At 34.4% G+C, this 24,351-nt stretch overlaps 2 protein-coding genes across 3 annotated transcripts; both read left to right on the forward strand.

Moving 5' to 3' along the window:
- Positions 1 to 574: 574 nt before the first annotated feature.
- On the forward strand, positions 575 to 11,123 carry LOC148303859 (facilitated trehalose transporter Tret1-like). Of its 2 annotated transcripts, none has more exons than XM_088269271.1 (9): positions 575 to 700; positions 3,187 to 3,336; positions 3,932 to 4,164; positions 5,053 to 5,376; positions 5,961 to 6,075; positions 7,051 to 7,209; positions 8,704 to 8,921; positions 9,822 to 10,022; positions 10,772 to 11,054. In XM_088269271.1, exons 2-9 carry the CDS (start codon positions 3,246 to 3,248, stop codon positions 11,003 to 11,005), a joined length of 1,575 nt encoding a protein of 524 aa, XP_088125397.1. In that variant the 5' UTR covers positions 575 to 700; positions 3,187 to 3,245; the 3' UTR covers positions 11,006 to 11,054. The 2 variants fall into 2 exon arrangements, with proteins under 2 accessions (XP_088125397.1, XP_088125396.1); XM_088269270.1 differs by lacking the exon at positions 575 to 700 and adding an exon at positions 1,686 to 1,771 and having other exon boundaries at positions 10,772 to 11,123.
- A 523-nt stretch (positions 11,124 to 11,646) lies between these two features.
- NiPp1 (nuclear inhibitor of protein phosphatase 1) lies at positions 11,647 to 24,211 on the forward strand. Its single transcript, XM_088269267.1, has 8 exons — positions 11,647 to 11,763; positions 11,839 to 12,053; positions 13,672 to 13,780; positions 14,793 to 14,895; positions 14,980 to 15,063; positions 16,293 to 16,512; positions 17,809 to 17,941; positions 20,131 to 24,211. Exons 1-8 carry the CDS (start codon positions 11,735 to 11,737, stop codon positions 20,357 to 20,359), a joined length of 1,122 nt encoding a protein of 373 aa, XP_088125393.1. The 5' UTR covers positions 11,647 to 11,734; the 3' UTR covers positions 20,360 to 24,211.
- Positions 24,212 to 24,351: the final 140 nt, after the last annotated feature.

A 24,351-nucleotide genomic window follows, 5' to 3' on the forward strand; every position in this document is an offset into this window, starting at 1 on the left:
CCTACCTAGGTACAATGTACTTTTTTTTGCTCCCTGAAAATTAAATTACAAAAGTGCTTTAAAAATATATGTTATAAAATAAATAATAGTTTTACTTTGTGATAGAACTAGTCTGCAAATTTTGTAGAACTCACTACTCAGAACTTTCCAACATACATTTTAAAACTGTCACTTTATAATTTAAAATGAGGGTGTGTTTTCAGAAAATAGTTGTTAGTTTTTTTTGTGAATATTGAAGCTAATACCCTAATTCATATTATAAACTGGAAAGAGCATTTACTTCCAACTTGATCATTTTTTGGTTGCATTGAATCATAAAAATAGTTCATTTTATTAAATATAGCAATATCATTTTGTTCGAAAAAATATTCAATCAAAGATCAATATTGGATTCCCCATGCTTGTAGATTAATGTTTTTAAATATTAAGTAAAAATAAATAATAACAAATCTTTGATAAAAATAACCATTATGTAGTCGAGTAATTACTTTAATATTTTATATTTTCTAGCATATTCACGAAATTTGAAGTATATGCTTATCTAGTCAATTGTAATTGTTTCTTTGAAACAAAGAAGGGATTATGATATTGTTTACACAACTTTATACTATTATCTGACTTTTAAAATAATTACCTATGTACATAAATTAACAAAGGTACTAAACTTCATCCAATATTCAGAATACTCGGTGACAACAAGGTAGTATTTTTAGTCAATATATCCCAGTGTTCTTCAAAAATGCATATGCGTCAATTCTACATATCGCTCACTCTTTTCAACAATGTCATATATAAAAAAACTAGATTTTTCAGGAGAACGTTTTTAAAGTTTAAAAATATAATGCAATGTATTAAAAATATATATCAAGCCACTTTTTTTTAATGTGCAACAGATGTTTTTAGGTAAATCCTGAATGTTTTTTCTCCATTTGAAAAATATTTAGTACATTTAAAAAAAATAATTAAACAATACCTTTTGAAAAATTTCGTTGGACAATTTCTTATTTGTTTTTTTTTCATTCCCATTGTAAGGAATGATGGTATGTTACTGTCACAGTGGTGACATCAACGTCCTACAATCATTCATATACCCGCATAGATTCTTCTTTTTTTAACCCTTATCCGCACCCAATGGTGCATAGGACACTGATCGAGATCGTTAAAAAAATAAAGGAAAGGTGATCAGTCTTCCAATTAAGGTACCAGTCTAGGCTCATATTAAATATATATTGGACTGAAAAATCACTAATATTTAATTTAATCCTTTTGGGAATTGGACCCGGGAACTCCAGCATGGTAGCCTAGCGTGCTAACCACTACACTTTGGAGACGGATTCTAGATTAGTCTCTCGTTAAAAGCTGACGCTCATTAAGTAACTTAATGCCTAGTAACTTAAATATGGAATAAACCAAAGCCAAAGAACTAGCAATCTTTTATTGATAATCCTCCACCACCCTACAACAAAACAAAAAAAACTCCAACTTTTCTAGTGAACTCAGATCTGCTAGTTTTGAATATCGTAAACATGTTTATTACGTCTCCAAAGGAGAACACTATCAGATCTTATTAATCTCAATTAACACAACGGCAATTGTACAATCATTTTATCTCATTTCTGTTTACCCATTCTTACAGTATTTGCTTACGGCTCTAATTCCTAAGAAGTCTAGTCCAGAAATAATTCAGTTAATTTTCTACCTTCTCCATTAGTACTCTTGTATCAATTTAATTTTATAACGTGCACAAATATTAATTTTTTAAATATAAAAGGTATTTGTTTGTAAAAAATTACAATTAATTCCTATAATACAAATGTTTCTCTTAACTTTTCATTTGTTCATTTTTATGTTGCATATTGCATTATACTTTAGTGTATGTATTTGCATAACTTAATAAAGCACACTTAATAACTAATTGACCTAATCAAGCTTCATATATGCAGAGGTATCTTGTAATGGCTTTCATTATAATAAAATATATGTCAACAATTATGTATGTATGACTATAAATTCAAAGAATGGATTTCTATATGGTAGTGTGGATTTTAATATAAAATTAATAGTTACCTTTGAAAAGACATTTTTTCTTATGGCCATAAATGAAAACAAATAACGAAATTCAAGTGATGTTATTTATATTAGTACATAGCTAATATTTTGATAAAAAATATCTGACCACAATGTAAATTTCTCGAATATTTGAAATATTATATTATATAGGAATAACCCACAAATCCTGTATTTTTAAAGGTTAGTCTGTAAATAGGATAATAAGAATTGGGTGATGGTAGACGTGAAAAATACTCATACAATATTTAGATTATACATAAATATTTCTTGAATTGAATCAGCAATATACTCAGTAAGTTTTACAGTCAAGCCCAACTGCACCACGGCGCCTGTTGAGTAAATTAAATATAAAAATGTAGAAGCAATGATACTGTTAATATTAAAAAAAATAACTTTAAGTACAACAAAAGTATTAAATCTGGTTGGTTATAATTTTTTTTTAAAATGCAATAGTCAAATTATAGTTCTAATGAGTGCTGAACCAACAATGTGTTCATTTTACACTTATGCCCAGGCATTTAGTTACAAAGGAGGAAGAAACAATATGTTTGTATTCATTTACTATGTTTGTATTCATGTACTATTTAATATGTATATATATCCATACCTTTTGTGAAGATCTCGTTAGATCCAGTGCTGGATGTGAGACATCAGGATATCATTTAATCAATATTTAATTGCAATGTTTTGTTCAAATTTCATTTCTTACAATTTCATGGTACATGCATTCGTCTATGTATGTATATCCAAAACATTAATAAAAAATCCTACATATGCACAGTATGTGCATGGATATATATAATATACACTGTGAGGGTAGCTCCCCACTATTGTAATCATTTTACACCATAAAAATAGTTAGAAAAACAAGGTAATTAGTTTTTTTAAAGATGTGAAATAAGATAGAGTTAAATAAAATAAATATTAAAGCATTGGTAAGAAAATTAAATTAAGAGCTCTAAACTATCAATTTTTTATTATTGTGTGATTTTAAAAGTAACTTATAATGAAGTATTTGCAGACCATTTATTGGGAAGATATATATTCCTAAATTAAATGTTTATCAGGAGTTCAATGTTGCCTGGATTGTATGTACCTACCTAAATTGAATTCTAGGATCTAACAGTGCAATGATAGCAGCTGTGTTGTGATGGAGATATTTATTTTCTAAAACAATGGGTACTTCAAATATGGAAGAAGGTATTTTCCTGCCAGTTAATCCTATCAAGACAAGTCTCCAGAATCAAGTAATAGCTACATTTATATGTGAGAATTTTTGCTTTACTTTTTTAGATATAATTTACTTATATGCAGAAATAAAACCCCGGTTACTGAAATTTTAATTAGATCACTTCTGTCAATATTGATTCACTGTGAAACTATTTATCATATCAAGATTATTTAATTTTCATTTGATAAGTTGATATCCGGTTCATTCAATTCATCATCCTATTAGAAACCCTTCTTCTGCTGTGCGTATCATGTCAGGTCACCCTGATGTCGAATATCAGTTGATAATAATTGTCCTTGTCTTGGGCAGCTCTAAACAGCGCCTCGACGGTCCTGATCCCCGTTCAATCTCGTATATTCTGGAGCCAGGAGATCTGCCTTCTGGCCACACCTCATCGACCCTCTATTTTGCCTTTTATGATTAAGTACAATAACTCGTATTTGTCTACCCCAGATAGGACATCTTCCAGATCTTGATATCAGTCAGCAACTGTCTCCCTGCTTTTGCTTGTTGGAGAACATTTGCGTTGCTGACCATATCACTCCATATAATGTGTAGCGTTCTACGATGTAGCAACAAGATAAATCAGAAACCCTAAGATACACAAATTGTTTTTTTTTTTTGGACTAGGTAATCTTGGAGTGTTCTCTTTTGGTTGCTCTTTGGGATGGCTGTCTCCGGTGCTAGACGAGTTGCAGAAGAAGGAAGGTGGCCCCCTCGAGTCTCCCATGACAGAATCTGAGGTCTCCTGGGCTGGGGGCCTACTGTGCGGCGGAGCTCTAATCGGCCAGCCTATATTCAATTACGTGGCCAAAACAAAAGGGAGAAAACCATCGGTTTATACTGCTGGGATTCCTATGACTGTAAGTTACTAATACATATATGGCTTTGATCAGACGAAGGAGAGAAATGCTTCGCCTTCTCCTAATTCAACCGGCCACTGAAAGGAAAGAGTGGGAGAATCGTTTTTACTTCATGTACAATATCTGTATCCCTTCAAATATATTCTACTCCTATTTTAGATCTAAAGCTCACGACTGATCACCTTCTCTTCATTTAATAAACAATCAAGTTAACACTGTGTCAATCCTATCGATGCCCTATCCATCATTTGGGTGCAGAGAGGGGTCATGGAAAGAGAGAACTTTTATCCGCACCCAATGATGTAAAGGGGTTTGATTTTAGTATTATCTTGAATATTAATTATGATAAAATACAAAAGTATGTAATTACATTCATTAGGACATAATTAATTTCTCGACTGCTTATTTTGATATTTAGAACAGCGGATGCGAAATCTGAAGGTTGCAGGATCGCATCCGGGAGTAGGCAGTTACTTTATTCTTCCCTTCTAACCCTTATCCGCACCCAATGGTGGATAGGGCACTGCATCGTATAGAAGTAGTGTTATCTGGACCATTAAATACACGAAGGAAAGGTGATCAGCCTTCCGCTTCAGGTACCAGTTCAGGGTCATATCAAATAAATACGAGACTGAAAAGTCACAAAAATTATTTTGACCCTCTTGGGAATCGAACCCGGGACCTCCAGCATGGTAGACTAGCGCACTAACCACTACACTATGGAGGTGAACTTTATTCTATTAAGTATAATTATTTCACATTATTGTGACCATTCTTCCATCAAAAGTTACCAAAATACCAAAGCTAAATAATCTAATTTTTCATAAAGTGTATTTCATTGATTTTTACCTATATTTTTATGTTTTAGAATGAGGTTTTTGCTTCCAGATTGCTGCACTCATTAAAATGTATGCCACAAATAGCATTTGGATTTTGGTTTCCCAGCTGTTCTGTGGTATTGGAGGCGCTGGAGCAATTTCCTTACCGTCGTTATATGTCAGTGAAACTTGTGAACCTCGCGCAAGAGGAGCCATATCATCCATCATAGTGGTTCAGTACAGCTTCGGAGTATTCGTATGCTACTTACTAGGTGCCATCTTCTCCTATGATATCCTGAATGCCATGCAGCTAGCTCCGCCTATCTTGTTTATGGTAGCTTTTTGGTTTATGCCAGAGACTCCGCTATTCAGATTGAAGAAAGGCGAAGAAGAAGTAAGATGTTTATATAATCTATCCTAAATATCCCAAATATCCGCCTTCGAGGTGTAATGGTTAGCGTTTGGCAGAGGTCCAGGGTTCGATTCCCAGGAGAGATATAATAAATACTATTTATTTTGCTATGTAATATTTATTCAATCCAGCTTACATTTTGTAATAGTATACTACTGCAAATTACATGCTTTTAAATATTTTAAATTGTAATAATATAAAGATCCCATGTATAAATACATTGTTGGTGGTTGGTTTTTTCATCCACCCCGACCCATAGTATACTCTTCGTTATAATATACTAATTAGAGTCGTATACTAATCACAAGTAACTGCAAACCCAATTTCGATCTGTAAAATGTTTTTTGACATATCTTGCACTACCAAAAGTAAGCAAATAGAATGTTTATAAGCGTCTCCCGCTCTCTACCAACAGCATGTTAAAGACGCTTTTAAGCGTTTCCCGCAAACAATTTGTAAAAACAGTCGGGTGTTACTTTCGACTTTAAAAAACTTTTGGTTTTATGGAGTTTTTATAAAAAGTGATTAACTAATTGAACTCTCTGTTGTTTTGTTTTCTCTTCTAGGCTGCAGCCAGAGCTGTAGCTTGGCTAAGAAAAATACCATTGAACAGTGTTGCCGTTCGGACAGAGTTAGTAAGCCTTGCGAGACAGCTTCGAGGAGCAGAACCATTAGACATTTGTAAGTTATCTTTACTGTTTTAATCTGTTTTGTATTTAGCTTTGGATTTCTATGCTATCTGGTTCAACCAAGTCAACCATTAGTTTCTAGCAAATCTGACAACATCCTGCTCCTTAAAAAGCTGTGAATGCCATTGTAGGACCACCCAATTCCATCATACTTCATCCTTAATTATTTTTTCATCATGAAGAATTATGCAATCGTGAAATTCTCTGCTTACTTACTAAATACATATTACCCATGCAGTTTCTTCTGCTTCTTCTTATACTAACCCTCATCCACACCAAATGGTACATAAGATACTGCATTGCATCGACAAGTGTTTCACTGATCGTTAATTATGTGAAGGCAAAATAAACAGTACTGCGCTGAAAGTACCAGTCCAGGGTATATTGAATGAATAATGAAGTGTAAAATTGCTTACACTTATTATGAACTACCTGAGAATCAAACCTGGGACCTCCGACTTGGTAGTCTAACAAGCTTACTCCTACACTAAGGAGGTGGATAGTTTAAATATAGTCTGAAAAATTATGTGTGTTGTCACTTGCCACACAAAAGTTTTCCAACATAAAATATGTACAATACTGTTCACCACAATTTGGGTAATGTGGTCGTCAATCATGGGTAGAAATGTCAATGTTACACAGTGTATAAAGTGATCACTAAACCAGCCCATGATAGGGTGTTATCTTACATTAAAAAGACTTACATATTCACCTATGTGGAGATATCAATAAACCTTGAATAAAAAAAAATGTTTTTGGGAGTTGCTATGCAATGCACAAGAATTTAATAAACCCTGATGATGACAAGGTTCTTGTCGAAACCAGTAGATTAAAGTATACTAATAATAAAAAAGTGGTAAAAACAAGTTGTTTAATTTTATAAAGTTTATAAAATGTGCCATAAAGTATCTGCGAAAAACATTCAAGAAAAAAAAATTGCTATCTATGTCATTTTCATTACTTGCAGCGTATATGCCTACCAAAGATGACCTAGCTATGGAAATGGAATGGATTGCAATTCAAAATCCTCAGCGTCCAGTATTAATTCAAAAAAAGTATCCGGGTGGTATCACTCCAAAAGAATTGAATTTGGCACTAAAAAAAGAATCAGCCTGGAAGCTTTTGTGTGAGTATATTCAATATTAACCTTGGCTCTACCCGACTGAGTTTCTCCAGGGTATGCTTGGCTACAATACTTTAGAGACTAGAAGGAATGTGTATTTGATTACGCATTTTTATCGATTGTTCCGCAGTATGATCGATAATCCTGAAATTATCCGGAACATTGGTCTGTATGTTCCCGATAGTTACCTAAGACAGCGTCGGCATAGATTGTTTCAAATTCCTATACACAGGACCAACCTGCCGATGGTTATGTCTGTAGGAAGAGCTACCGCTATGTTGAACAATACCTCATTGGATATTGATCTGTTCCATGTGTCTGAAGGAGTTTTCCGAAGCGGGATTCTTCTATACCTTTAGCAATAGTTTATATTTTATTTAAATGTATACGATTCTTAAACATTTATAATTTGTGATGTATATATTAATTGAAATTAAAAATTGAAATTTAATTGAATTGAAAATAATATTTCTTAGTACATTTTCTTCCATAGCTAGTGTCTGAGGGATGGGTCTTCACATGACACCAAATTACAGCTCGCCTGATGATAATCACCCTCCACTTAAGACAGTCCCTGATACCCTTCTCTTTGAGCCAGTCAAACCCCAGACACAGCAACGTCACTGGAGGTATTCTCGAAATACTCCATGACCCTTAAAAATTTGGGTCACTGCATAGTTCAATTTATGTTTTTTTATGAGAGTTTATAAAATTTTGTATACTTGGGAAGATATTGTTTGTAATTTTTCCCTTAAATTAAAATTTTAAATCAGAAAAAACTCTTTTTGTGAATGTGATGAGACGTCATCACAAAATGTCCCTGATTTAGTGTGGATATGTCCATTTTTTTAAAAAGAAAGATTTTAATTGGAAACAGAATGCGCAAGAGAACGTATGCAGTTGACAAAATTTGATGGGCATAAAGATCTATCAGATTTAGTGGAGTCTTATTTAAAAAAGATGACAAGAGGAATAAGACAAATAAATTTATTATGTGACAAATCTTGCTTGATATAAGATATTGAATCCGTTGTATTGTATTATATCTATTATATTGTTTTTAGGGATCAACCTTATTCATTTATTATTTAATATACACATTCACAATCACTTTTCTTTCTTCTAACCCTTATCCGCACCCAATGGTGCATAGGGCACTGCATCGTAGCGAGGCAGAGTTTTCTTGATCGTTAATTGCATGAAGGCAAGGTGATCAGCCCTGTGCTTCTCGTCCCAGTCCAGGCGATATTAAATAAATATTAGAGTGAATCATTTTTAAGATATATAAACTGAATATGCTGTAGATCTTTGTACATAATTCTAAAACTTTGTACATTTTGCACATAGGCAAGGAGAATTTTCTTAGTCAACTAAAAAAATATATAAAAATTCACTGGAGGAGCAATGACTTAAAGGGGCTGACAGAGAGTATACCATGCCATGGATGCAATGACTGATAGCTGTCAAAACAACAATAATAATCTCTTGTTTTTCCAGTTTCTTCAAGAGCAGCAATTCGTGGATTGATCATCTGCCTGGCTCAACTTGCTTCTCAAACTTTGATGGGTCTCGGTGCGATATCGGTATATGCTAGCGTGGTTTTTGACGCAGTTCATCTGAAATTATCTTCAGACATCTGTTCAATAATCTACTCTGTTATACTGATGATTGGCTGCGCTTCCGGAACCTTGATGATGGATTTGGTTGGAAGACGCGTAAGCAAGCTTGTTTTTAAAATGAATTGGGAGATAAACTATTTTTCACACAAGTTTAAAGTGATCAAGTATTTCAAATGTACTTGAAAGTGGTCAGGTCAAGAGTCGATATAATTGATGGGTATGTATGAGGAAATGCAGGAATATGGAAGAGGCAAAGATTGTTTGCAAAGACAGGTTGGTGTGGCGTTCAATTCTCTCTGCCTACCCCTGCGTAGAGGTGGTGTAATAGTTAGTCAGTTGGTTAATTTGTAAGTTTATTAAAGTGTCTAAATATTGATTTAAGAACCCTGAAAAACTAAATTATTGAAAAAAACGTGTTTTGTTGTTACTATAGCACAATAATATTATTTATTGACTTGACATTAACTTTGTGAGATAACTTGATGATTTCAATATTTTTCTTTTAAAAGAATAACCTGCAAAGCGTCTATTTTAGATGCTTGTCTGCAGGTAGAAAAGAAAGGATAGGGAAAATAAATATGAAAAATAGATCACAAACACCCTGACAAATTGAAAATGAATCTTTCTCGAATTAAATTTGCAATTGGCGGAAATCTAACCCGTGATGCTAGTTTTCGCAGTCGAGGGTCTACCCAACTACGCCACGGCACTTGTCTATAAAAATAAAACACTTATATAAGATCACTTTTGAGTTTATTAACAAAAACACGACTAGTTTTTAAAACTAAAGATGTTCTCAAAACTTGTCAAGTTTACATTAATAAACTAAATAAAATGGTCTCATATATTCATACCTAATATTGTAACCTAAGCCAATGTTGTTACTATGCTAATACATCATTGTGAAATAGGGCAGTTTTTGTTTATATTTTACATCTCTTTATTATGGAATATGGTACAATTCTAATACTTGAATTTGTTTATTTTTCCTTGCAGGCACTTCAAATATGGTCGTGTTTCATTGTCTCTATTGGAATTCTGATTCTTGGCATCTTTTTCTATATGTCCACTAACGATTATGCTCCCGATTGGATGGCCTGGTTAGCGTTTATAGCATTGACTGTGTCTGTGATCACATTTAATGCCGGACCATCTCCTGTTGTATTTGTTTTGCTGGCAGAATACTTTGCAGCCGAGGTATGATTTACAAAATCTTCTTTTCTTTTATTTTATTTTAATTTGCCAATACGAGACGTCTCCAAGTCACTCTGTCATGCGCCATCTCCTTGGCTTCCTCCCAGGTTAGTCTGGCATCTCAAAGTTCCTCTGAGTATAATCGGTCGTCAGCGGCCTTCCGGAGCGCCGGGATCCTCGTGGTCAGAAGAAGAGACATGAAGGGTTTATGCTCTCAGGTGGCATTCTAAGTACATATCCCAACCATGTCCACCTTCTACTCCTCAGAACTTCCAGTATGAGGGGCTGTTGGGTTCTTCTCCTCACATCCTCATTCCTGACGAAGTCATACCACTTGACTCCCAGTATTCGCCTTAGGCACCTATTTTCAAAACTTACTAGTTTCTTGCTCTGAGCTTTGGTAAGGTGCCACGACTCGCACCCGTGTGCGTTACACACTGTTAGGATGCAGGCGTTAAAGAGACAACACTTAGTTTTTGTCGAGTAAAGCAGTGAGTCCCAGACATTGCACATATTATTGAATATAGTTCCTGCCATTCCAGTTCCCTCTTCGTTCATTCGTTCAGTTCCCTCTGGACACTACCATCCTCCATTATGTGTGTTCCAATATCAAAAGGTGTCGACTCGAACGACCGCTTGTCCAAAATACATGTCAATATTACAAAACACATTAGTCAATATTAAACAAATTTATACAGATTCTTTTGTCTTTCCTCTCTGTATGTGTATATTAACTATAGATAATTTTCCAGGTGAGGGACTTGGCTAACACCATCGTCATGGTATTTATGTGGATTTCCTCTTTCATTTTGATGTTTTTCTTCTCACCGTGTGTCTCTACATTTGGAATAGCCAATGTCTTTTTCTTCTTTGCGGCTACATCTTTTATTTCTGGAATACTTTCATATCTCTTCATTCCAGAAACTAAAGGCAAGACACAAGATGAAATTCTACAGATTTTGGATAAAGGGATTATATGTAAATGATGCCATAAAAAATATATATAGCCTAATTTTGTAAATATTATAGTCTATTATTATCTGAATACCTATCGTATTATTTGTTAAATTTTATTATTTCAACAATAGTTGTAAAATAAAAAAATTACTAATTTTAACAACTTTTTTATTTGATTTTTATTGATAATTTACATTGAAATTTAAAACATAAGCCTGTTAAAAATGAATAAGAAAATATTTCATTTTATTACTAATCTATGTATTTGTTTAATTTTGATACTAATATATATGGTATATATTTGTCAAAAAACACTGATTTAAAAAACGGTGTATCCTAAACCAATTTAATTGAAATATTTCAATTTATTTTCTCAACAAAAAAAAATAGGAATAATTAATGTTTATTTATACACGTAAAGCGTTTGTTGATACAATCCTTTAAATCCCCTGCATAGAGAAACTGTACAATATTTTACAGTGAATTCAAGTTTTTGTTTTTAATTGTAAATGTGAATTATTACTGCAAACAAAACACGAAACCGCAAGAAAAACATTTTTGCGGCAAGGAATGCTTCTAAAGGGTGAAATGGAAATGATTGAAAGTAAGTACTTTAAATTTAATAATAGTATTTTTTTTTCAAATTTATTGAATGGCAACATTGTACTGGAAACGTCAAACTGACCTCCGTAGCATGGGTTTACTATTACGAATTTACAAAATTAAATGATGAAAGAGAGTAAACAGCGTTGATTATCATGGCGAATCATTACGACGTACCGAGCTGGTAAACTATCCGTCCATATGATCGTCAACGTATTTAATTTAACCCCCGTTTTGATGAGTTATTTGTTTTATTCAGGGCCGGGAAGCCACCCACTGGGCTTCATTTGGATGTTTTGAAAGGCGACAAGTTGATACAGAAACTCATGCTGGACGAGAAGAAATGCTACCTTTTCGGGAGGAACCCTCAGATGAATGATTTCTGCATTGACCATGCCAGCTGCTCGAGAGTTCACTCGGCTTTTGTGTACCACAAGCATTTGAACCGGGCGTTCTTAGTCGACCTGGGAAGCAGTAAGTATAGAAAATAACTTCTTTAACCCTCTCGAACACTAAACCCTCGATCGAGGTCTAAAAGTACGAAAGTTAAAAGTGCTCACAAATGGTACTTCTCATACTTTTCTTTCACATTTCGCTCACTCCTTTCAAGAATGTCATAAATCAAAAATCGTTAATTTTCAGTTGTGCGTTTTTTCGGAATGCCCAGAAAATGTACTATAACTTAATAATATTTACCCGCTACAGGGCAGAAAGTTTTGTTTTTGAATTTTGAAGAAATGGTATTGTTTAATTATGTATTTAAATAAACTAAATATTTTTCAAATGGAGAAAAAACATTCAGGTTTTACCTAAAAAAATCTGTTGCACAGTAAGAAGTTCAATAAGTGGCTTGATATTTATTTTCAATACTTTAAAAACGACCTCCTGAAAAATCAAGTTTTTTGATATATGACGTTGTTGAAAGGAGTGAGCGATATGTAGAATTGACGCATATGCATTTTTGAATACCTCTGGGTTATATTGACTAAAAATACTACCTTGTTTCACCGAGTTCTGAATATTGGATGAAGTTTAGTACCTTTGTTAATTTATGTACATAGGTGATTATTTTGAAAGTCAGATAATAGTATAAAGTTGTGTAAACAATATTATAATCCCTTCTTCGTTTCAAAGGAACAATCACAATTGACTAGATAAGCATATTCTTCTCTTCTCCGTCTTATTCCTCATTGCTGAGGGTTGTGACGCTTGCAGAAGCAATGACTCTTCTCCAGTTATCCCTTGACTGCGCTGCACGTAGCGCTCCAACCACCGAGGTGCCTGCTGCTGCCTTAATTTGATCGGTCCATCGTGTGGGGATCTTCCTCTCCCTCTCTTTCCCTCCAGGCCACCGATCACAACTAGTCGCTCATTGCCACGCGCAACGTGTCCAAAGAACTGGAGAATCCGTCTGGTACAGATATTGGCCAGAGTCATATATATAGATATATAGATAAGCATATATTTCATTTCATATTTCATATTCGTTTTAACACTTTTTTTGCCAACATATTTTTGAGAGACTTACCTTAAAAACCATGCTAATTTGTTCAAAAAGCAAAAATACAAGCAATTGATATTCATAATTTATGTATCAATCGTTTGATTATTATGATTTTTATTACAATAACTACCAAAAGCCGACTAGTCGGCTTTTCGCTGCCATCCGTCAACGACCAAACTCTGATTAGTCGGTTTTTCTACCCTACGCACTGAAAATAATTTTCACAATTATGTACATCATTATATCAATTTCGAATTTAAACTATCCATTTTAAAAGGATATTACTAGGAACTAGAAATTGTTTTTTTTTTAAATAAAAAATATTTGTGTTCTTATTATTTAGGGTTTTTAAGTGTATAAATATTTTAAACAATAAAACCCACAATTGGCATTCCGATAGAGTATTAATTTTAAATTCTTATAAAATTGGATCTGGCTGATTTTGAAAGTAGGCAACTCAAATAGTCAATGATGAAGTTTTTGGAAAAAATGGACTTGGTCACTTTCTCCTGTATGACTACGATACATTAAGTTACTCCACCAATTGAATGAAATGAGTAAATTTGTGGTTATTTTATTGACTTGCAGCGCATGGTACGTTTATTGGACAGATGCGGCTAGAATCTAATAAACCGACACAGCTTCCTATCGACTCTATTTTTCACTTTGGGGCCTCGACAAGAAATTATGTTATCAGGTATTTCTAATATTATTTATAAATTTGCCATTTCATTTATAGAACTACAATTTAATTTATATATTCAATGTTTAAATCAAGCACTGATTTTTTTAACCTACAAAGTTGTATTTTATTGTTAAAAAGCACATAAAAATAAATTTTGTGACAATTGTTTCCCCTAGTCATGGCATTTTCAACCGAATGAACGAAAGACATTAGTTTGATTTATCCGCACCCCAATGGTGCATTTGGCATTGCATCGTATAGAAGCAGTGTTATCTTGATTGTCAAATACACAAAGGAAAGGTGATCAGCCTCCCGCTTATGTGTTTATTAACAATAAAATACAACTTAGTAGACTCAAAAAATCAGTATTTGATTTTAACATTTAACATTAACTTTGTGGAATAACATGATGTAAACACAAAAAAATAACACTTGTCCACTTTTGAGTTTATTAATGTAAACACGACTAGTTTCAAGAACTACAGATGTTCTCATTAACAGGTGGAAATATTAACTGTTTGTATTTTCATTTGTTGATGAGAACATCCATAGTTTTTGCAACTAAACTTAAACTATTTAAAATTATTATTTTAAAATTAGTTGATAAATTAGTATCCTAATTTGCCCGCCTCCTACCATTACAATCCTAAATTGTAATGGTTACCGTGTTTAGCTACTGTGCTGGAGGTCCCGGGTTCGATTCCAAGGGGGGATGAAAATAAACATTAGTGATTTTACCCTCTAATATTTATTTGATACTACCCTAGACTGGTCACTGAAGTGCAGGAGTGATCACCGTGCCTTCATGAAAGTAATATTGCGTCACCATTGGGTGGGGATAAGGGTAAAAAAAAATACATACTAATTAGGGTCATATACCAATCATTAGTAACCGCAAACCCAATTCTCATCTGTACAATGTTTTTTGGCGTCTCCCGCTCTCTACCAACAGTATGTAAAAGGCGTTTTTACACGTTTCCCGCAAACAGTGTTTCAAGGTCATATTTGTTTCTATAATTTTTAGAGAGCGTCCTTCCGGAAACAACAGGAGCATAATGGAAGATATCCCCGCTGCGGATTCTGAAGGCGTCCTACTCGGGCTTCCTGAAACTCAGACTGAAATGGATGTAAGATCGATATGGTTTTGTAAAATCTTCTTCTCCTGATTTTGGTGCCTAATCGATTGATAACGATATTTTTTCATCCTACAGAATTTAACGGAGTTCAACACGGCCCACAATAGAAGAATATCTATGCTTGGAATTTCTACTGATGATGCCTCTGATACTATGAAGGTATTATAAAAAAATTAGAAATAAATGAATTATTTAAGTTTTCATTTAATTGATTACGTCATTATTTAACATAATGTTCTTACACCAGTAGTTAGAAATAGTGAGAGCGAGGTGATCTTTAGAAAAAAACTAAAAACACATTTGTAAATCTGTCAATCCATCTCTGGTGGTCTACCCAGGAGTCCTCTATCTTGGGGTTGGTCGCACAGTGCAATGTGGGGGAGTCTAGATAGTTCCATTCTCCTCACATGTGCATACCATTATCTTCTTCGTTGTCTTTATAATTTCATTAACATCAAATTTGTTGGATGTATTCAGAAATGCAAATCAAAAAAAGTGTGTTCTATTTTGATATTTATAGTTTTATATTATTTTTTAACATCTCATCAAAGATGAAGAAGAATATGGAAGTCTGGGCATTTACGGGGCTCACAACCGTCATAGGCTGGTTTTTCATCTCACCAATAGATGTCTCTAGTAAAGTTCTAGTGATTCAAGAACAATGTTTCAAAATTGGTTCATATACATATATAGAATTTCCAAGAATTTGAGTAGTGTGGTTGTCAATAATGGGTAGAATTGGTGAACGTTTTACGTGTGTTAAGTGATCACTTAAACCTGCCTATGACGGTCGTCAGCCCCGTAAACGCCCAGACTTCCATATTCTTCCTTATCTTTGATGAGATGTAAAAAAATAATATAAAACTATAAATATCAAAATAGAACACACTTTTTTTTTATTTCCATTTCTGAATACATCCAACGAGTTTATGTTTAAGTGATCACTTTAGACGTGTGTAAAGTGATCATTTAAACCAGCCTATGACGGTCGTCAGCCCCGTAAACTCCCAGACTTCCATATGCTTCATCATCATTGATGAGATGTCAAAAAATAATATGAAAACAACTCCGGTAAATGGAGATAATCCAGATTTTGTGAACAAGTATTTGGACACACTCAAAATGTTGTTTATAGTTTTAGTTTTCTGTCATTTAACACTATTATTCTAGTTCTACTTATAATACCTATACTTTTATACCCTTTACTATGTATATTGTATACCCACACACAGGCCATGCCTTTGTGGGATCTTTTTTTGTATTTATATTTATATTTTATTCATATTTTTTTGTATTTGAATTTATGTCATGTAATGCAAAAGAATTTAAAATAGAAAAAAATATATATTGTCAAGTTTGATTGACGTTACAATTTTTTTCCACTCCAGGCGGTGGGTGGCAAGCGCTCTTCAAGCGCGGTGTCCTCCAACGTCCCCCCGTCCAAGCGTCACCGGAGAGAGGTGTCCTTCAACGAGGACGTGGACATCATCAACCCCGAGGACATAGATCCCAGCATCGGACGCTTCAGGAACCTGGTGAAGACTACCATAGTGCCGACGGCCGGACCCCTGGGATCCAAACGGATGAAGCTTTCCACCGGTGAAGAGAGTAAGTTGACTTATTTATTTTTAATGTATAAAACAGATCTAAATACCTTCTTCTTTTAAACGTATAACGTATAACAATGAATCATGTCGATACATTCATTTCACACAGTTTTCACACTCTTCTATGGCTCCGAATGCTAGACGATCTATAACACCTACTCCATACAACTAGATACATACTGCTGAAATGCGAATGCTTAGATGGTCAGCTGGAGTGTCCCTTAGAGACAAAATGAAGATTTTACGCATCTTAGAAGCCTGGATGTAACCGACATCAATAGTAACGTAGAGGAAAAGCAATTGAGATGGTATGGGCACATAGGACACAGAGAACCTAAACATATTGTAAACCAGGCAATCGCCATGGATCTTCCTTGAAATACATCTAGAGGAAGACCGAAAAATTCATGGATGCTACAGAAAGATAACATGATTCGAAGGCACGGCCTAAGTGATGTTGTATATGATACAAGGACCTACAACCTGAGGACCAGGAGAGCTGATTCCAACAGTCTACTAAGACGATAAGTTGAGATGAAGCCAGGAAGAAGAAGAAGAAGTCATGCAATCATTTATAACATGGCTGCAAAGGTCCATTTTATGTGCCCGTACCAGGTACGGACATATCGCTCACTCCTTTCAACAACGTCATTTATTAAAAAAAAGATTTTTCAGGAGATTTTTTAAAGTTTAAAAATATAATAGGATGTATTAAAAATAAATATCAAGCCACTTATTGAACTTTTTATTGTGCAACAGATCTTTTTAGGTAAAACCTGATGGTGTTTTCTCCATTTGAAAAATATTTAGTTTATTTAAAAAAAGAATTAAACAATACCTTTTCTTCAAAATGCAAAAACAACACTTTCTGCCCTGTAGCGGGTAAATATTAAATTAAAAATATGCCGCTTTTTCTGGATTATAGTTCATTTTCTGGGCATTCCGAAAAGATGCACAACTGAAAATTGCCGATTTTTGATATATGACGCTGTTGAAAGGAGTGAGCGATATGCGCAAAGTCCCATTTATTTTTTACGCATATGTGGTATGGGCAAATTGTTCAAAGGGTATTTTTTAATATATTGTAAAAGCCGTCGTGATTGTCAGTAAAGATACTTAATGGTTTGTACCACAAGGTTTATTCATAATACAAGCGCGATGCGATTTTATGTATGATCGAACAGTTGTTTTCCAGCACACGTGCTCCAGGCAACATGGCGGGCATTCATTGGCTGACATCATCCCCCCTACTTGACATCAATGTCGTCATGTTACATTACAGTGTATTTTTTTACAGATATCAATCAATCTCATCACCTCCGAGACCTTTCGAAGCATCTCCACCCATCCGTGCTGTATCACGACCTCCCGCCTCCGCAGACCAACGCCGGCCTCACCCTATCGGGAAGCATGTCAATGTTTGGCGCCAGGTATGTTTATTACTCTCATCACAATTCAGTAGAGATGTGCTAATGGGTAACTATCACTTTATGCACGTGCAACATCCACCATTCTACCCATGATTGACTACTTTGTCCGGGGACATCCTGCACAACATCTTTGCCATTCCCCAGCCCATGAGGATTGAGAGGAAGGCGTTGCAATTTGTCAGCTCATCTGACCCATTCCAGACTCAGCCCTCTCGACGTCTTGAGACTGATTGAATATGTTTTATTTTGTATCTTTCTTTATCGTCATCGTCCTATTATTATCAAATTCATTATAAGCGCCCTTGAGGCAGTATTTTATAAAAATGGCGCTATAAAAAGTATCCTAATTATTATATAGTGCTTTTGAAAGTATAGATTTGTTTAATATATTGTTAACGACCTTGAAGTCTGTACCTTCTCAGCATTTCTTCTCCATGTTATAATGGATAAATTTAAACATTGTGTTTCACTTTCTCTCGCTGCTCGCTGATAGTGTGTGAAGGAGACGTGTATTTACCAGTTATTTTATTATTATTTTATGTTTAAGACTTTTTGTTTCTGTATTAGTGTATTCATTAGTGTATTTTTATATTAGATATTGTATATATGTATTATGTTAAAGGCATTAGCCGTTCAATAAATAAATAAATATAAAACCACACTACTCAAATTTTTGGAACTCGTACGTATATCATATATCTAGTGACGCTTTATGTTTGAGTTTACTAGACAGTCTGGGTATTTACAGGGCTTATGACCGGTCGTAAGCTGGTTAAGTGAACACTTTACATACATGCAACATTCACCATTCTACGGTCCATTCATATTTATTTTTCCTCTAATTTATTTGTATTCATATTTATTTTACTTTATACATATTGTAGTCATACAGGAGAAAGTGACCAAGTGCATTTTTTACAAAAACGTGATCATTGACTATTTGATATCTTACTAGCTTAATATTGCCCTGAAAAAGATCCCAAAGGATTTTAAACTTGGAAGTATAATATGTATATTGACTTGTTAAAAATGACTAACTGCATTGGTGTTTATTTTCTTACCAAGCAAAAATGACTTAAATGGCCCTCCTGAACATTTTACGTTTTGTTATTTGGTCACTTTCTCCTGTACAACTACGATATTTATACTATACATATTTAGTTATATTTATTTTACCTCTGATTTATATTTAGTTGGCAAACATAACATCTAGAGGTAAAATAACTGTAGATTCACAGTACCCATGATTGACAACCACACTACTAAAATTTTTCGAAATTCTACGTATACATCAATCTCATGACGCTTTATGTTTGAGTTTACCAGACAGTCTGGGTATTTATAGGACTTATGACCTGTCGTAAGCTGGTTAATTGAACACTTTACGCACATGAAAAATTCTAAATTTTTTGGAACTTCTACGTATATCATTAATCTCATGACTCTTTATGTTTGAGTTCACAAGACAGTCTAGATATTTATAGAGCTTATGACTGATTATAAGCTGATTAAAGTAAACACTTTACACACATGAAAAGTTCTAAATTTTTTGAAACTATTGCATACATCATTAATCTCATCACGCTTTATGTTTGAGTTTACTAGGCAGTCTGGGACTTTTTGTCCGCCTCCGTAGTGTAATGGTCAGCACGTTCGGCTACCGTTCTGGAGGACCCGGGTTCGATTCCCAGGGGGGGTAAGAATAAATATGAGTGATTTTTTCACTATAATATTTATTCAATACTACCCTGGACTGGTACTTGAAGCGGAGGGCTGATCACCTTTCCTTCATGTGCAAACGATCAAGATAACACTGCGTTTATATGACGCAGTGCCCTATGCACCATTGGGGTGCGGATAAGGGTTTTATTATTATTATTATATTAGACAGTCTGGGTATTTACAGGACTTATGGCCTGTCGTAAACTGATTAAGTGAACACTTTACACACATGCAACATTCACCATTCTACCCATGATTGACAACCACACTACAAAATTTTTTGGAACTTCTATGTATATATTTATACACATAAATTTGTACGTATATATTTCTATGTATATACTTCTACTATATTTTGGAACTTCATGACGCTTTATGTTTGAGTTCACAAGACAGTCTGGGCTTGTGACCGGTCATTGGCTGGTTAAGGAAAGTGTTCCTGACTATTTTTATTATTTTTTTCACAGGCTCGGTCTCTCGCTTCCGAACCCCGCGCCGGACGTAGATCTCTACGAAAGCATGGAGATCTCCGACCACGAGAACATCAGCACCAACATGAGCGCCAATTCCAGCGTCAACCGGTCCCACGACATGTCTGCCGAGGGGACCCAGGGCCCGTCCAACGAGCCCCGGAGGAAGAAGTACGCCAAGGAAGCCTGGCCGGGCCGGAAGCCTCCGCTACTCTCCGGAGTGTGAAGAGACCAGAGATGGCGGGTGTGGAATATCTAGATCAAGGGTTTTATTGCTGTATCTTGTACATCAAAAGCATTGTTGAATTTGTGGTATGGTAATATAACACTCTCCTTATTATCCATCATTAATTTTGTATACAACATTTTGAGTGTGTCCAAATACTTGTTCACAAAATCTGGATTACCTCCAATTACAGGAGTTATTTTCATATTATTTTTTGACATCTCATCAAAGATGAAGAAGAATATGGAAGTCTGGGCATTTACGGGGCTGACGACCGTCATAGGCTGGTTTAAGTGATCACTTTACACACGTGTAACATTCACCATATAATTTCTTGTGGTGAATGTTACAGAGTTTCTGTTTAATAAAAAGCTTCTTTACATCTCACCAATAGATGTCTCTAGTGAAGTTCTAGTGATTCAAGAACAAGGTTTCTAAATTGGTTCATATATATTGAACTTCCGAGAATTTGAGTAGTGTGGTTGTCAATAATGGGTAGAATTGGTGAATGTTATACGTGTGTAAAGTGATCACTTAAACCAGCCTATGACGGTCGTCAGCCCCGTAAATGCCCAGACTTCCATATTCTTCTTCATCTTTGATGAGATGTCAAAAAATAATATTAATTTTGTATACTACCACTTTTTTTAGATGGGATTTGTATTTTTTTGATGGAAAATAGAGTGTGGTCATCGTTAGCAAAATTAATAAGACAATATCGCAAGGCAATCGGTACTGTTCTTAACATTATCTTTAAACCAAAACAGGAATTTGAAGGATTGGAATCTAGAAAATTTTAATTGTCTTATGACCCGGCAAAGCTCATAATAGCTCTTCAACTGAAAACTATTTTGTACCACCTTTAACAGCTCAAATACTGACTTACCGAAAATGTACATACCTGTAATGATCCAAAACTTAACTCTCTGAGACCCAAATTGTGAAAAATATGATCAATAAATATATACAGTACAATAAATTAAAATGCGGCTTAAATTTATTTAATTAACGGTGCGATCGGATTTTTTTTGAGACAATATTACACACTGAGGGCGTTTGTCCACTACACGGAATTTTACCGTCCTGCACTTCAGTTAGCGTTTTAAAACGATGATTGGCTTGTGCTTTTGTCCATCTTTCTTGGGATCGGAGCTCTTGATCGGTGCGTGAACACGTTGCGCGTAAATTCAATTACGCTAAACTGTCGTAGTCGCTTTCATTTTTCAAAACCGTGGACAAGCGCCCTAAGTGTAATATTACATCTCATATTACACCTTAACACATTATTTGCGGGAAACGCTTAAAAGCGTCTTTTACATATTGTTGGTAGAGAGCGGGAGACGCTTATAAGCATTCTATTTGCTTACTTTTGGCAGCACGAAAGATGCCAAAAAACATTGTACAGCTTGGCATTAGGTTTGTGGTTATTTATGATTACGCCGGAGTTGATGAAAAAACCGCCCAATGACAATGTATTAAGAGTAATATTATTATCTTTTACTTTTACTAAAATAAAATGCTTTTTGCACTCAATAAATAAAAATGATTCACAGTTGCTAAAAATATTAAGTTTGGAGAGAACCGTCTGCTATATTTTTAAGTCTTAGCTCTACCCTTATGAGACCCTATGAGAGGGTTTAATGATCGAGGGCATGTATAAAATGTCACATTGCAATAAACAAATTTGAGAACAAACATTTTTAATATGTTTGCGGGCAACACAAATGTAGCCGTTGATAAATAAAGCCTCTTTTGTGACGGAGACAGCTACAGCTGTCTTGTATTTTCAGTTCTCCAAAGACAAAGCGGTTACAGCCGCTAAAAGTATCAATGTCTTTTTTTCTTCTTAGGCCTTGTGACCTGTTTTTAAGAGGGATGCGATGTTGATTCCTAGCTGTCAATCCATATCTTTGGTCGTCTACTTTGAGGTTGACCGTGCAGTGCAATTTGAGGGAGTCTGGATGGTTCCATTCTCCTCACATGCGTACCATTGTCTCCTTCGTTGCCTTCCCCACCTAACAACATCTTCAATCTCACATATTTCCATTATCCTGGTGTTCCTTATTCTGTCTCGTAGACTCTGCCCAGACATGTTATTTATATGATATATTTGTTATACTGTTGAATCAGATATTGTGTTAATCCGTACAATAAGCCGGAGTTTTCTTTTCAATGTCCCAAGAAAGAGGCAAAAAGCTTCAATAATGACAAAGACTATCACTGAGGTTCATTACCCACATATGTTCATCGAATCTGGCAAATTTCGTTCTCAATGTACTTGTTCTCGTTATAAATAAGCTGATATTCTAATTTGTATATAAAAATAAAATACTTACATAAGGCAATTTTTGAGTTCATACATTGCTCATTCCCTTCAAGAACGTCATAAATCAAAAAACTTGATTTTTCAGGAGAACGTTTTTAATGTTTAAAAATGTAATACAATGTATTAAAAATACATATCAAGCCACTTATTGAACTTTTTACTAGGTAACAGATCTTTTAGGTAAAACCTGAAAGTTTTTTCTGCATTTGAAAAATATTTAGTATATTTAAAAAAATAATTCAAAATTCATTTCTTAAAAATGCAAAAACAACACTTTCTGCCCTGTAGCGGGTAAATATTATGTTAAAAATATGCCTCTTTTGCTGGGATATAGTACATTTTCTGGGCATCCCGAAAACATGCACAACTAAAAATTGTCAATTTTTTATTTATGACGTTCTAAAAGGAGTGAGCGACATGTAAACACGACTAGTTTCGAGAACTACTAATATTCTCATCAACAGGTCTAAATACAAACTGTTGAAAATGCATGTACATCTGACATTTCATTTGCGGCGGGAAAAATGTTAAATCTACTCGCCTGGCGCATATACCAAACCCAACGTGTTAAGCAATACTTGTCATTACATATTTAAGCAATACTTGTCATTGAATATCTAAGCAATACTTGTCATTGAATATTTAAGCAATACTTGTCATCAAATATTTAAGCAATATTTGTCATTGAATATTTAAGCAATACTTGTCATTGAATATTTAAGCAATACTTGTCATTAAATATTTAAGCAATATTTGTCATTAGATATTCGAGCAATACTTGTCATCACATATTTAAGTATGTAATTCTTGTCAATAATATGAATGCAAAATGTTATACTTATCATTACATATTTAAGCAATACTTGTCATCATGTATTAAAGCAAAACTTGTCATTACACATCACATAGTAAACCCAATTGGTTTGAAAGATTAGCGTAAAAATAAACAACGCTTGTTAAAGGTTCTGTGTATGCTGATCGGGGTTTTGTTACTAGTGTTTTGTTAGGGTTGTCTCACACTGATTTGCCTGAAATATATCATTCATTCATTCAAACCCTTATCCGCACCCCAATGGTGCATAGGGCACTGCATCATACAAACGCAGTGTTATCTTGATTGTTAACACATGAAGGAAAGGTGATCAGCCCTCCGCTTCAGTTACCACTCCAGGGTAATATGGAATAAATATTAAAGTGAAAAAATCACTTACATTTAATTGACCCCCCTGGGAATCGAACCCGGGACCTTCAGAACGGTAGCCGAGCGTGCTAAGCATTACACTACGGAGGCGGATATAATATATAGGTAACCTTGAAAATATATAGGTACAAAATAACTGTTGGAAATTGTCTCTCTCAATATTGTATTTTTCATTTTTAGCTATATATGTAACAAAATGAAACTGAATATATTCATTTTATAATGTATTTTGTAACATGGAAGACTATGTAAGATTATTTTTATGGTGAAGAAACTATTCTTAGTTTTAATAAAGTGTCAATAAAATTTGTTTTTATTTCTGAAATATTCATTTACTTTTTTTGTATTGCCATTATTTTCAATGCCTTACCACTGTTGCACAAACGCACTAGGTCTTAAGGTGGAGACTGACCGGAGCATTTTGTCGTAACATAACGTCGTAACATCGCTCGCGGCGAAGCTAAG

The sequence above is a fragment of the Brachycentrus maculatus genome, unplaced genomic scaffold (assembly GCF_059751285.1).
Source record: "Brachycentrus maculatus isolate JH-2025_06_01 unplaced genomic scaffold, ASM5975128v1 h1tg000343l, whole genome shotgun sequence".
Lineage (NCBI taxonomy): Eukaryota > Metazoa > Arthropoda > Insecta > Trichoptera > Brachycentridae > Brachycentrus > Brachycentrus maculatus.